The 13,657-nt window shown below is 67.9% G+C and overlaps 1 protein-coding gene across 1 annotated transcript; it reads right to left on the bottom strand.

The window, feature by feature from the left end:
* Positions 1-2,864: 2,864 nt before the first annotated feature.
* LOC113822597 (fibrous sheath CABYR-binding protein) lies at positions 2,865-13,257 on the bottom strand. Its single transcript, XM_070130892.1, has 11 exons — positions 13,253-13,257; positions 11,086-11,149; positions 10,525-10,795; positions 8,756-8,916; positions 8,412-8,642; positions 7,808-7,873; positions 7,057-7,118; positions 4,500-4,656; positions 4,156-4,386; positions 3,554-3,619; positions 2,865-2,972 (listed from the first exon to the last, which is right to left on the bottom strand). Exons 1-11 carry the CDS (start codon positions 13,255-13,257, stop codon positions 2,865-2,867), a joined length of 1,422 nt encoding a protein of 473 aa, XP_069986993.1.
* Positions 13,258-13,657: the final 400 nt, after the last annotated feature.

Genomic DNA, 13,657 nt, shown 5'->3' with positions numbered 1-13,657 from the left:
TAAAGAGGTTTTACATCATGATCTAAATAACGTAAATGTACGTAGGAAGTGAAATAAAAAGAAAAAGAGGAGAAAAAGAAGAAATAGAAAAAGAAGAAAAAAATACGGCCTCTTCCTCGGGGACGGCCTCTTTCCTCGGGGACGGCCTCTTCCTCGGGGACGGCCTCTTCCTCGGGGACGGCCTCTTCCTCGGGGACGGCCTCTTCCACGGGGACGGCCTCTTCCACGGGGACGGCCTCTTCCTCGGGGACGGTCTCCGCGACCTCTTCCTCGGGGACGGCCTCTTCCTCCGGGACGGCCTCTTCCTCGGGGACGGCCTCTTCCTCGGGGACGACCTCTTCCTCGGGGACGGCCTCTTCCTCGGGGACGGCCTCTTCCTCGGGGACGGCCTCCGGGACCTCTTCCTCGGGGACGGCCTCTTCCTCGGGGACGGCCTCTTCCTCGGGGACGGCCTCTTCCTCGGGGACGACCTCTTCCTCGGGGACGGCCTCCGGGACTTCTTCCTCGGGGACGGCCTCTTCCTCGGGGACGGCCTCTTCCTCGGGGACGGCCTCTTCCTCGGGGACGACCTCTTCCTCGGGGACGGCCTCCGGGACCTTTTCCTCGGGGCCGGCCTCTTCCTCGAGGACGACCTCTCCGGACGGCCTCTTCCTCGGGGACGGCCTCCTTTTTCCTCAGAGACGGCCTCTTCCTCGGGGACGGCCTCCGGGACCTCTTCCTCGGGGACGGCCTCTCCGGGACCTCTTCCTCGGGGACGGCCTCTTCCTCGGGGACGGCCTCTTCCTCGGGGACGGCCTCTTCCTCGGGGACGACCTCTTCCTCGGGGACGGCCTCTTCCTCGGGGACGGCCTCCGGGACCTTTTCCTCGGGGATGGCCTCTTCCTCGGGGACGGCCTCCTCCTCGGGGACGGCCTCTTCCTCGGGGACGGCCTCCGGGACCTCTTCCTCGGGGACGGCCTCTTCCTCGGGGACGGCCTCTTCCTCGGAGACGGCCTCTTCCTCGGGGACTGCCTCTTCCTCGGGGACGGCCTCTTCCTCGGGGACGGCCTCTTCCTCGGAGACGGCCTCTTCCTCGGGGACGGCCTCCGGGACCTTTTCCTCGGGGACGGCCTCTTCCTCGGGGACGGCCTCTTCCTCGGGGACGGCCTCTTCCTCGGGGACGGCCTCTTCCTCGGGGACGGCCTCTTCCTCGGGGACGGCCTCCGGGACCTTTTCTTCGGGGACGGCCTCTTCCTCGGGGACGGTCTCCGGGACCTCTTCCTCGGGGACGGCCTCTTCCTCGGGGACGGCCTCTTCCTCGGGGACGGCCTCCTCCGGACGGCCTCTTCCTCGGGGACGGCCTCCTTTTTCCTCGGAGACGGCCTCTTCCTCGGGGACGGCCTCTTCCTCGGGGACGGCCTCCGGGACCTCTTCCTCGGGGACGGCCTCTCCGGGACCTATTCCTCGGGGACGGCCTCTTCCTCGGGGACGGCCTCTTCCTCGGGGACGGCCTCTTCCTCGGTGACGGCCTCTTCCTCGGGGACGACCTCTTCCTCGGGGACGACCTCTTCCTCGGGGACGGCCTCTTCCTCGGGGACGACCTCTTCCTCGGGGATGGCCTCTTCCTCGGGGACGGCCTCCGGGACCTTATCCTCGGGGATGGCCTCTTCCTCGGGGACGGCCTCCTCCTCGGGGACGGCCTCTTCCTCGGTGACGGCCTCCGGGACCTCTTCCTCGGGGACGGCTTCTCCGGGACCTCTTCCTCGGGGACGGCCTCTCCGGGACCTCTTCCTCGGGGACGGCCTCTTCCTCGGGGACGACCTCTTCCTCGGGGACGGCCTCCTCCTCGGGGACGGCCTCTTCCTCGGTGACGGCCTCCGGGACCTCTTCCTCGGGGACGGCTTCTCCGGGACCTCTTCCTCGGGGACGGCCTCTCCGGGACCTCTTCCTCGGGGACGGCCTCTTCCTCGGGGACGACCTCTTCCTCGGGGACGGCCTCTTCCTCGGGGACGGCCTCTTCCTCGGGGACGTCCTCCGGGACCTTTTCCTCGGGGACGGCCTCTTCCTCGGGGACGGCCTCTTCCTCGGGGACGGCCTCTTCCTCGGGGACGGCCTCCTCCAGACGGCCACTTCCTCGGGGACGGCCTCCTTTTTCCTCGGGGCCGGCCTCCTTTTTCCTCGGGGCCGGCCTCCTTTTTCCTCGGAGACGCCTCTTCCTCGGGGACGGCCTCTTCCTCGGGGACGGCCTCCGGGACCTCTTCCTCGGGGACGGCCTCTTCCTCGGGGACGGCCTCTTCCTCGGTGATGCCTCTTCCTCGGGGACAGCCTCTTCCTCGGAGACGACCTCTTCCTCGGGGACGGCCTCTTCCTCGGGGACGGCCTCTTCCTGGGGGACGGCCTCTTCCTCGGAGACGACCTCTTCCTCGGGGACGGCCTCTTCCTCGGGGACGGTCTCCGGGACCTCTTCCTCGGAGACGACCTCTTCCTCGGGGACGGCCTCTTTCCTCGGGGACGGCCTCCGGGACCTCTTCCTCGGGGACGGCCTCTTCCTCGGGGACGGCCTCTTCCTCGGGGAAGGCCTCTTCCTCGGGGTAGGCCTCTTCCTCGGGGACGGCCTCTTCCTCGGGGACGGCCTCTTCCTCGGGGACGGCCTCTTCCTCGGAGACGGCCTCTTCCTCGGAGACGGCCTCTTCCTCGGGGACGACCTCCTTTTTCCTCGGGGCCGGACTCCTTTTTCCTCGGGGCCGGACTCCTTTTTCCTCGGAGACGGCCTCTTCCTCGGGGACGGCCTCTTCCTCGGGGACGGCCTCCGGGACCTCTTACTCGGGGACGGCCTCTTCCTCGGGGACGGCCTCTTCCTCGGGGACGGCCTCCGGGATCTCTTCCTAGGGGACGGCCTCTTCCTCGGGGACGGCCTCTTCCTCGGGGACGGCCTCTTCCTCGGGGACGGCCTCTTCCTCGGGGACGGCCTCTTCCTCGGAGACGGCCTCTTCCTAGGAGACGGCCTCTTCCTCGGGGCCGGCCTACTTTTTCCTCGGGGCCGGCCTCCTTTTTCCTCGGAGACGGCCTCTTCCTCGGGGACGGCCTCTTCCTCGGGGACGGCCTCTTCTTCGGGGACGGCCTCTTCCTCGGGGACGACCTCTTCCTCGGGGACGGCCTCTTCCTCGGGGACGGCCTCTTCCTCGGGGACGGCCTCTTCCTCGGGGACGGCCTCTTCCTCGGAGACGGCCTCTTCCTCGGAGACGGCCTCTTCCTCGGGGCCGGCCTCCTTTTTCCTCGGGGCCGGCCTCCTTTTTCCTCGGGGCCGGCCTCCTTTTTCCTCGGGGACGGCCTCTTCCTCGGGGACGGCCTCTTCTTCGGGGACGGCCTCTTCCTCGGGGACGGCCTCTTCCTCGGGGACGGCCTCCGGGACCTCTTCCTCGGGGACAGCCTCTTCCTCGGAGACGACCTCTTCCTCGGGGACGGCCTCTTCCTCGGGGACGGCCTCTTCCTCGGGGACGGCCTCTTCCTCGGGGACGGCCTCTTCGTCGGGGACGGCCTCTTCCTCGGGGACGGCCTCTTCCTCGGAGACGACCTCTTCCTCGGGGACGGCCTCTTCCTCGGGGACGGCCTCTTTCCTCGGGGACGGCCTCCGGGACCTCTTTTTGTAAAGAGGTTTTACATCATGATCTAAATAACGTAAATGTACGTAGGAAGTGAAATAAAAAGAAAAAGAGGAGAAAAAGAAGAAATAGAAAAAGAAGAGAAAAAAATACGAATGAAAAAGTAGAGAAAAAGGAAAACATGTTGCTTTCATCTGTTGATATTTGATGGGCGTTAGATCACAAGGGCCTCGGAGACGGCCTCCGGGACCTCTTCCTCGGGGACGGCCTCCGGGACCTCTTCCTCGGGGACGGCCTCTTCCTCGGGGACGGCCTCTTCCTCGGAGACGGCCTCTTCCTCGGAGACGGCCTCTTCCTCGGGGACGGCCTCTTCCTCGGGGACGGCCTCCAGGACCTCTTCCTCGGAGACGGCCTCTTCCTCGGGGACGGCCTCTTCCTCGGGGACGGCCTCTTCCTAGGGGACGGCCTCTTCCTCGGGGACGGCCTCCGGGACATCTTCCTCGGGGACGGCCTCTTCCTCGGGGACGGCCTGTTCCTCGGGGACGGCCTCCGGGACCTCTTCCTCGGGGACGGCCTCTTCCTCAGGGACGGCCTCTTCCTCGGGGACGGCCTCCGGGACCTCTTCCTCGGGGACGGCCTCTGCCTCGTGGACGGCCTCTTCCTCGGGGACGGCCTCTTCCTCGGGGACGGCCTCTTCCACGGGGAGGGCCTCTTCCTCGGGGACGGTCTCCGGGACCTCTTCCTCGGAGACGGCCTCTTCCTCGGGGACGGCCTCTTCCTCGGGGACGGCCTCCGGGACCTCTTCCTCGGGGACGGCCTCTCCGGGACCTATTCCTCGGGGACGGCCTCTTCCTCGGGGACGGCCTCTTCCTCGGGGACGGCCTCTTCCTCGGGGACGGCCTCTTCCTCGGGGACGACCTCTTCCTCGGGGACGGCCTCTTCCTCGGGGACGGCCTCTTCCTCGGGGACGGCCTCCGGGACCTTTTCCTCGGGGATGGCCTCTTCCTCAGGGACGGCCTCTTCCTCGGTGACGGCCTCCGGGACCTCTTCCTCGGGGACGGCCTCTCCGGGACCTCTTCCTCGGGGACGGCCTCTCCGGGACCTCTTCCTCGGGGACGGCCTCTTCCTCGGGGACGGCCTCTTCCTCGGGGACGACCTCTTCCTCGGGGACGGCCTCTTCCTCGGGGACGGCCTCCGGGACCTTTTCCTCGGGGATGGCCTCTTCCTCGGGGACGGCCTCCTCCTCGGGGACGGCCTCTTCCTCGGGGACGGCCTCCGGGACCTCTTCCTCGGGGACGGCCTCTTCCTCGGGGACGGCCTCTTCCTCGGAGACGGCCTCTTCCTCGGGGACGGCCTCTTCCTCGGGGACGGCCTCTTCCTCGGGGACGGCCTCTTCCTCGGGGACGGCCTCTTCCTCGGGGACGGCCTCCGGGACCTTTTCCTCGGGGACGGCCTCTTCCTCGGGGACGGCCTCTTCCTCGGGGACGGCCTCTTCCTCGGGGACGGCCTCTTCCTCGGGGACGGCCTCTTCCTCGGGGACGGTCTCCGGGACCTCTTCCTCGGGGACGGCCTCTTCCTCGGGGACGGCCTCTTCCTCGGGGACGGCCTCCGGGACCTCTTCCTCGGGGACGGCCTCTTCCTCGGGGACGGCCTCCTTTTTCCTCGGGGACGGCCTCTTCCTCGGGGACGGCCTCTTCCTCGGGGACGGCCTCCGGGACCTCTTCCTCGGGGACGGCCTCTCCGGGACCTCTTCCTCGGGGACGGCCTCTTCCTCGGGGACGGCCTCTTCCTCGGGGACGGCCTCTTCCTCGGGGACGGCCTCTTCCTCGGGGACGACCTCTTCCTCGGGGACGGCCTCTTCCTCGGGGACGGCCTCCGGGACCTTTTCCTCGGGGACGGCCTCTTCCTCGGGGACGGCCTCCTCCGGACGGCCTCTTCCTCGGGGACGGCCTCCTTTTTCCTCGGAGACGGCCTCTTCCTCGGGGACGGCCTCTTCCTCGGGGACGGCCTCCGGGACCTCTTCCTCGGGGACGGCCTCTCCGGGACCTCTTCCTCGGGGACGGCCTCTTCCTCGGGGACGGCCTCTTCCTCGGGGACGGCCTCTTCCTCGGGGACGGCCTCTTCCTCGGGGACGACCTCTTCCTCGGGGACGGCCTCTTCCTCGGGGACGGCCTCCGGGACCTTTTCCTCGGGGATGGCCTCTTCCTCGGGGACGGCCTCCTCCTCGGGGACGGCCTCTTCCTCGGTGACGGCCTCCGGGACCTCTTCCTCGGGGACGGCCTCTCCGGGACCTCTTCCTCGGGGACGGCCTCTCCGGGACCTCTTCCTCGGGGACGGCCTCTTCCTCGGGGACGGCCTCTTCCTCGGGGACGACCTCTTCCTCGGGGACGGCCTCTTCCTCGGGGACGGCCTCCGGGACCTTTTCCTCGGGGACGGCCTCTTCCTCGGGGACGGCCTCTTCCTCGGGGACGGCCTCTTCCTCGGGGACGGCCTCCTCCGGACGGCCTCTTCCTCGGGGACGGCCTCCTTTTTCCTCGGGGCCGGCCTCCTTTTTCCTCGGAGACGGCCTCTTCCTCGGGGACGGCCTCCGGGACCTCTTCCTCGGGGACGGCCTCTTCCTCGGGGACGGCCTCTTCCTCGGGGACGGCCTCTTCCTCGGGGACGGCCTCTTCCTCGGGGACGGCCTCCGGGACCTTTTCCTCGGGGACGGCCTCTTCCTCGGGGACGGCCTCTTCCTCGGGGACGGCCTCTTCCTCGGGGACGGCCTCCTCCAGACGGCCACTTCCTCGGGGACGGCCTCCTTTTTCCTCGGGGCCGGCCTCCTTTTTCCTCGGGGCCGGCCTCCTTTTTCCTCGGAGACGCCTCTTCCTCGGGGACGGCCTCTTCCTCGGGGACGGCCTCCGGGACCTCTTCCTCGGGGACGGCCTCTTCCTCGGGGACGGCCTCTTCCTCGGTGATGCCTCTTCCTCGGGGACAGCCTCTTCCTCGGAGACGACCTCTTCCTCGGGGACGGCCTCTTCCTCGGGGACGGCCTCTTCCTGGGGGACGGCCTCTTCCTCGGAGACGACCTCTTCCTCGGGGACGGCCTCTTCCTCGGGGACGGTCTCCGGGACCTCTTCCTCGGAGACGACCTCTTCCTCGGGGACGGCCTCTTTCCTCGGGGACGGCCTCCGGGACCTCTTCCTCGGGGACGGCCTCTTCCTCGGGGACGGCCTCTTCCTCGGGGAAGGCCTCTTCCTCGGGGTAGGCCTCTTCCTCGGGGACGGCCTCTTCCTCGGGGACGGCCTCTTCCTCGGGGACGGCCTCTTCCTCGGAGACGGCCTCTTCCTCGGAGACGGCCTCTTCCTCGGGGACGACCTCCTTTTTCCTCGGGGCCGGACTCCTTTTTCCTCGGGGCCGGACTCCTTTTTCCTCGGAGACGGCCTCTTCCTCGGGGACGGCCTCTTCCTCGGGGACGGCCTCCGGGACCTCTTACTCGGGGACGGCCTCTTCCTCGGGGACGGCCTCTTCCTCGGGGACGGCCTCCGGGATCTCTTCCTAGGGGACGGCCTCTTCCTCGGGGACGGCCTCTTCCTCGGGGACGGCCTCTTCCTCGGGGACGGCCTCTTCCTCGGGGACGGCCTCTTCCTCGGAGACGGCCTCTTCCTAGGAGACGGCCTCTTCCTCGGGGCCGGCCTACTTTTTCCTCGGGGCCGGCCTCCTTTTTCCTCGGAGACGGCCTCTTCCTCGGGGACGGCCTCTTCCTCGGGGACGGCCTCTTCTTCGGGGACGGCCTCTTCCTCGGGGACGGCCTCTTCCTCGGGGACGGCCTCTTCCTCGGGGACGGCCTCTTCCTCGGGGACGGCCTCTTCCTCGGGGACGGCCTCTTCCTCGGGGACGGCCTCTTCCTCGGGGACGGCCTCTTCCTCGGGGCCGGCCTCCTTTTTCCTCGGGGCCGGCCTCCTTTTTCCTCGGGGCCGGCCTCCTTTTTCCTCGGGGACGGCCTCTTCCTCGGGGACGGCCTCTTCTTCGGGGACGGCCTCTTCCTCGGGGACGGCCTCTTCCTCGGGGACGGCCTCCGGGACCTCTTCCTCGGGGACAGCCTCTTCCTCGGAGACGACCTCTTCCTCGGGGACGGCCTCTTCCTCGGGGACGGCCTCTTCCTCGGGGACGGCCTCTTCCTCGGGGACGGCCTCTTCGTCGGGGACGGCCTCTTCCTCGGGGACGGCCTCTTCCTCGGAGACGACCTCTTCCTCGGGGACGGCCTCTTCCTCGGGGACGGCCTCTTTCCTCGGGGACGGCCTCCGGGACCTCTTTTTGTAAAGAGGTTTTACATCATGATCTAAATAACGTAAATGTACGTAGGAAGTGAAATAAAAAGAAAAAGAGGAGAAAAAGAAGAAATAGAAAAAGAAGAGAAAAAAATACGAATGAAAAAGTAGAGAAAAAAGGAAAACATGTTGCTTTTCATCTGTTGATATTTGATGGGCGTTAGATCACAAGGGCCTCGGAGACGGCCTCCGGGACCTCTTCCTCGGGGACGGCCTCCGGGACCTCTTCCTCGGGGACGGCCTCTTCCTCGGGGACGGCCTCTTCCTCGGAGACGGCCTCTTCCTCGGAGACGGCCTCTTCCTCGGGGACGGCCTCTTCCTCGGGGACGGCCTCCAGGACCTCTTCCTCGGAGACGGCCTCTTCCTCGGGGACGGCCTCTTCCTCGGGGACGGCCTCTTCCTCGGGGACGGCCTCTTCCTCGGGGACGGCCTCCGGGACATCTTCCTCGGGGACGGCCTCTTCCTCGGGGACGGCCTGTTCCTCGGGGACGGCCTCCGGGACCTCTTCCTCGGGGACGGCCTCTTCCTCAGGGACGGCCTCTTCCTCGGGGACGGCCTCCGGGACCTCTTCCTCGGGGACGGCCTCTGCCTCGTGGACGGCCTCTTCCTCGGGGACGGCCTCTTCCTCGGGGACGGCCTCTTCCACGGGGAGGGCCTCTTCCTCGGGGACGGTCTCCGGGACCTCTTCCTCGGAGACGGCCTCTTCCTCGGGGACGGCCTCTTCCTCGGGGACGGCCTCCGGGACCTCTTCCTCGGGGACGGCCTCTCCGGGACCTATTCCTCGGGGACGGCCTCTTCCTCGGGGACGGCCTCTTCCTCGGGGACGGCCTCTTCCTCGGGGACGGCCTCTTCCTCGGGGACGACCTCTTCCTCGGGGACGGCCTCTTCCTCGGGGACGGCCTCTTCCTCGGGGACGGCCTCCGGGACCTTTTCCTCGGGGATGGCCTCTTCCTCAGGGACGGCCTCTTCCTCGGTGACGGCCTCCGGGACCTCTTCCTCGGGGACGGCCTCTCCGGGACCTCTTCCTCGGGGACGGCCTCTCCGGGACCTCTTCCTCGGGGACGGCCTCTTCCTCGGGGACGGCCTCTTCCTCGGGGACGACCTCTTCCTCGGGGACGGCCTCTTCCTCGGGGACGGCCTCCGGGACCTTTTCCTCGGGGACGGCCTCTTCCTCGGGGACGGCCTCTTCCTCGGGGACGGCCTCTTCCTCGGGGACGGCCTCCTCCAGACGGCCACTTCCTCGGGGACGGCCTTCTTTTTCCTCGGGGCCGGCCTCCTTTTTCCTCGGGGCCGGCCTCCTTTTTCCTCGGAGACGCCTCTTCCTCGGGGACGGCCTCTTCCTCGGGGACGGCCTCTTCCTCGGGGACGGCCTCTTCCTCGGGGACGGCCTCCGGGACCTCTTCCTCGGGGACGGCCTCTTCCTCGGGGACGGCCTCTTCCTCGGTGATGCCTCTTCCTCGGGGACAGCCTCTTCCTCGGAGACGACCTCTTCCTCGGGGACGGCCTCTTCCTCGGGGACGGCCTCTTCCTCGGGGACGGCCTCTTCCTCGGAGACGACCTCTTCCTCGGGGACGGCCTCTTCCTCGGGGACGGTCTCCGGGACCTCTTCCTCGGAGACGACCTCTTCCTCGGGGACGGCCTCTTTCCTCGGGGACGGCCTCCGGGACCTCTTCCTCGGGGACGGCCTCTTCCTCGGGGACGGCCTCTTCCTCGGGGAAGGCCTCTTCCTCGGGGTAGGCCTCTTCCTCGGGGACGGCCTCTTCCTCGGGGACGACCTCTTCCTCGGGGACGGCCTCCGGGACCTCTTCCTCGGGGACGGCCTCTTCCTCGGGGACGGCCTCTTCCTCGGGGACGGCCTCTTCCTCGGGGACGGCCTCTTCCTCGGGGACGACCTCTTCCTCGGGGACGGCCTCTTCCTCGGGGACGACCTCTTCCTCGGGGACGGCCTCCGGGACCTTTTCCTCGGGGCCGGCCTCTTCCTCGGGGACGGCCTCTCCGGACGGCCTCTTCCTCGGGGACGGCCTCCTTTTTCCTCGGAGACGGCCTCTTCCTTGGGGACGGCCTCTTCCTCGGGGACGGCCTCCGGGACCTCTTCCTCGGGGACGGCCTCTCCGGGACCTCTTCCTCGGGGACGGCCTCTTCCTCGGGGACGGCCTCTTCCTCGGGGACGGCCTCTTCCTCGGGGACGGCCTCTTCCTTGGGGACGGCCTCTTCCTCGGGGACGACCTCCTTCTCGGGGACGGCCTCTTCCTCGGGGACGGCCTCCGGGACCTTTTCCTCGGGGATGGCCTCTTCCTCGGGGACGGCCTCCTCCTCGGGGACGGCCTCTTCCTCGGGGACGGCCTCTTCCTCGGGGACGGCCTCTTCCTCGGGGACGGCCTCTGCGGGACCTCTTCCTCGGGGACGGCCTTTTCCTCGGGGACGGCCTCTTCCTCGGGGACGGCCTCTTCCTCGGGGACGACCTCTTCCTCGGGGACGGCCTCTTCCTCGGGGACGGCCTCCGGGACCTTTTCCTCGGGGACGGCCTCTTCCTCGTGGACGGCCTCTTCCTCGGGGACGGCCTCTTCCTCGGGGACGGCCTCCTCCGGACGGCCTCTTCCTCAGGGACGGCCTCCTTTTTCCTCGGGGCCGGCCTCCTTTTTCCTCGGGGACGGCCTCTTCCTCGGGGACGGCCTCCGGGATCTCTTCCTCGGCGACGGCCTCTTCCTCGGGGACGGCCTCTTCCTCGGGGACGGCCTCTTCCTCGGGGACGGCCTCTTCCTCGGGGACGGCCTCTTCCTCGGGGACGGCCTCTTCCTCGGAGCCGGCCCTTTCCTCGGAGCCGGCCCTTTCCTCGGAGACGACCTCTTCCTCGGGGACGGCCTCTTCCTCGGAGACGGCCTCTTCCTCGGAGACGGCCTCTTCCTCGGGGACGGCCTCCTTTTTCCTCGGGGCCGGCCTCCTTTTTCCTCGGAGACGGCCTCTTCCTCGGGGACGGCCTCTTCCTCGGGGACGGCCTCCGGGACCTCTTCCTCGGGGACGGCCTCTTCCTCGGGGACGGCCTCTTCCTCGGGGACGGCCTCTTCCTCGGGGACAGCCTCTTCCTCGGAGACGACCTCTTCCTCGGGGACGGCCTCTTCCTCGGGGACGGCCTCTTCCTCGGGGACGGCCTCTTCCTCGGGGACGGCCTCTTCCTCGGGGACGGTCTCCGGGACCTCTTCCTCGGGGACGGCCTCTTCCTCGGGGACGGCCTCTTTCCTCGGGGACGGCCTCCGGGACCTCTTTTTGTAAAGAGGTTTTACATCATGATCTAAATAACGTAAATGTACGTAGGAAGTGAAATAAAAAGAGGAGAAAAAGAAGAAAAAGAAAAAGAAGAGAAAAAAATACGAATGAAAAAGTAGAGAAAAAAGGAAAACATGTTGCTTTCATCTGTTGATATTTGATGGGCGTTAGATCACAAGGGCCTCGGAGACGGCCTCCGGGACCTCTTCCTCGGGGACGGCCTCCGGGACCTCTTCCTCGGGGACGGCCTCTTCCTCGGGGACGGCCTCTTCCTCGGAGACGGCCTCTTCCTCGGGGACGGCCTCTTCCTCGGGGACGGCCTCTTCCTCGGGGACGGCCTCCAGGACCTCTTCCTCGGAGACGGCCTCTTCCTCGGGGACGGCCTCTTCCTCGGGGACGGCCTCTTCCTCGGGGACGGCCTCTTCCTAGGGGACGGCCTCTTCCTCGGGGACGGCCTCCGGGACCTCTTCCTCGGGGACGGCCTCTTCCTCGGGGACGGCCTGTTCCTCGGGGACGGCCTCTTCCTCAGGGACGGCCTCTTCCTCGGGGACGGCCTCCGGGACCTCTTCCTCGGGGACGGCCTCTTCCTCGTGGACGGCCTCTTCCTCGGGGACGGCCTCTTCCTCGGGGACGGCCTCTTCCTCGGGGACGGCCTCTTCCTCGGGGACGGCCTCTTCCTCGGGGACGGCCTCTTCCACGGGGACGGCCTCTTCCTCGGGGACGGTCTCCGGGACCTCTTCCTCGGGGACGGCCTCTTCCTCGGGGACGGCCTCTTCCTCGGGGACGGCCTCCTTTTTCCTCGGAGACGGCCTCTTCCTCGGGGACGGCCTCTTCCTCGGGGACGGCCTCTTCCTCGGGGACGGCCTCTTCCTCGGGGACGGCCTCTCCGGGACCTCTTCCTCGGGGACGGCCTCTTCCTCGGGGACGGCCTCTTCCTCGGGGACGGCCTCTTCCTCGGGGACGGCCTCTTCCTCGGGGACGGCCTCTTCCTCGGGGACGGCCTCTTCCTCGGGGACGGCCTCCGGGACCTTTTCCTCGGGGACGGCCTCTTCCTCGGGGACGGCCTCTTCCTCGGGGACGGCCTCTTCCTCGGGGACGGCCTCTTCCTCGGGGACGGCCTCCGGGACCTTTTCCTCGGGGATGGCCTCTTCCTCGGGGACGGCCTCCTCCTCGGGGACGGCCTCTTCCTCGGGGACGGCCTCCGGGACCTCTTCCTCGGGGACGGCCTCTCCGGGACCTCTTCCTCGGGGACGGCCTCTCCGGGACCTCTTCCTCGGGGACGGCCTCTTCCTCGGGGACGGCCTCTTCCTCGGGGACGACCTCTTCCTCGGGGACGGCCTCTTCCTCGGGGACGGCCTCTTCCTCGGGGACGGCCTCCGGGACCTTTTCCTCGGGGACGGCCTCTTCCTCGGGGACGGCCTCTTCCTCGGAGACGGCCTCTTCCTCGGGGACGGCCTCCTTTTTCCTCGGGGCCGGCCTCCTTTTTCCTCGGAGACGGCCTCTTCCTCGGGGACGGCCTCTTCCTCGGGGACGGCCTCTTCCTCGGGGACGGCCTCCGGGACCTCTTCCTCGGGGACGGCCTCTTCCTCGGGGACGGCCTCTTCCTCGGGGATGCCTCTTCCTCGGGGACGGCCTCTTCCTCGGAGACGACCTCTTCCTCGGGGACGGCCTCTTCCTCGGGGACGGCCTCTTCCTCGGGGACGGCCTCTTCCTCGGGGACGGCCTCTTCCTCGGGGACGGCCTCTTCCTCGGGGACGGCCTCCGGGACCTCTTCCTCGGGGACGGCCTCTTCCTCGGGGACGGCCTCTTCCTCGGGGATGCCTCTTCCTCGGGGACAGCCTCTTCCTCGGAGACGACCTCTTCCTCGGGGACGGCCTCTTCCTCGGGGACGGCCTCTTCCTCGGGGACGGCCTCTTCGTCGGGGACGGCCTCTTCCTCGGGGACGGCCTCTTCCTCGGAGACGACCTCTTCCTCGGGGACGGCCTCTTCCTCGGGGACGGTCTCCGGGACCTCTTCCTCGGAGACGACCTCTTCCTCGGGGACGGCCTCTTTCCTCGGGGACGGCCTCCGGGACCTCTTTTTGTAAAGAGGTTTTACATCATGATCTAAATAACGTAAATGTACGTAGGAAGTGAAATAAAAAGAAAAAGAGGAGAAAAAGAAAAAGAAAAAGAAGAGAAAAAAATACGAATGAAAAAGTAGAGAAAAAAGGAAAACATGTTGCTTTCATCTGTTGATATTTGATGGGCGTTAGATCACAAGGGCCTCGGAGACGGCCTCCGGGACCTCTTCCTCGGGGACGGCCTCCGGGACCTCTTCCTCGGGGACGGCCTCTTCCTCGGGGACGGCCTCTTCCTCGGGGACGGCCTCTTCCTCGGGGACGGCCTCTTCCTCGGGGACGGCCTCCAGGACCTCTTCCTCGGAGACGGCCTCTTCCTCGGGGACGGCCTCTTCCTCGGGGACGGCCTCTTCCTCGGGGACGGCCTCTTCCTCGGGGACGGC

The sequence above is a fragment of the Penaeus vannamei genome, chromosome 15, assembly GCF_042767895.1.
Source record: "Penaeus vannamei isolate JL-2024 chromosome 15, ASM4276789v1, whole genome shotgun sequence".
Lineage (NCBI taxonomy): Eukaryota > Metazoa > Arthropoda > Malacostraca > Decapoda > Penaeidae > Penaeus > Penaeus vannamei.
This window is presented reverse-complemented; position numbering and strand designations above follow the sequence as displayed.

Bases quoted from the DNA above. Each gene is read 5' to 3' on its own strand.
- LOC113822597 (XM_070130892.1), bottom strand. The intron at 7,874-8,411 runs GCCGTCCCCGAG...CTTTACAAAAAG, and splicing joins AGGCCGTCCCTGAGGAAGAG to AGGTCCCGGAGGCCGTCCCC. The intron at 4,387-4,499 runs GTCGTCCCCGAG...GCCGTCCCCGAG, and splicing joins AGGCCGTCCCCGAGGAAGAG to GAAGAGGTCCCGGAGGCCGT.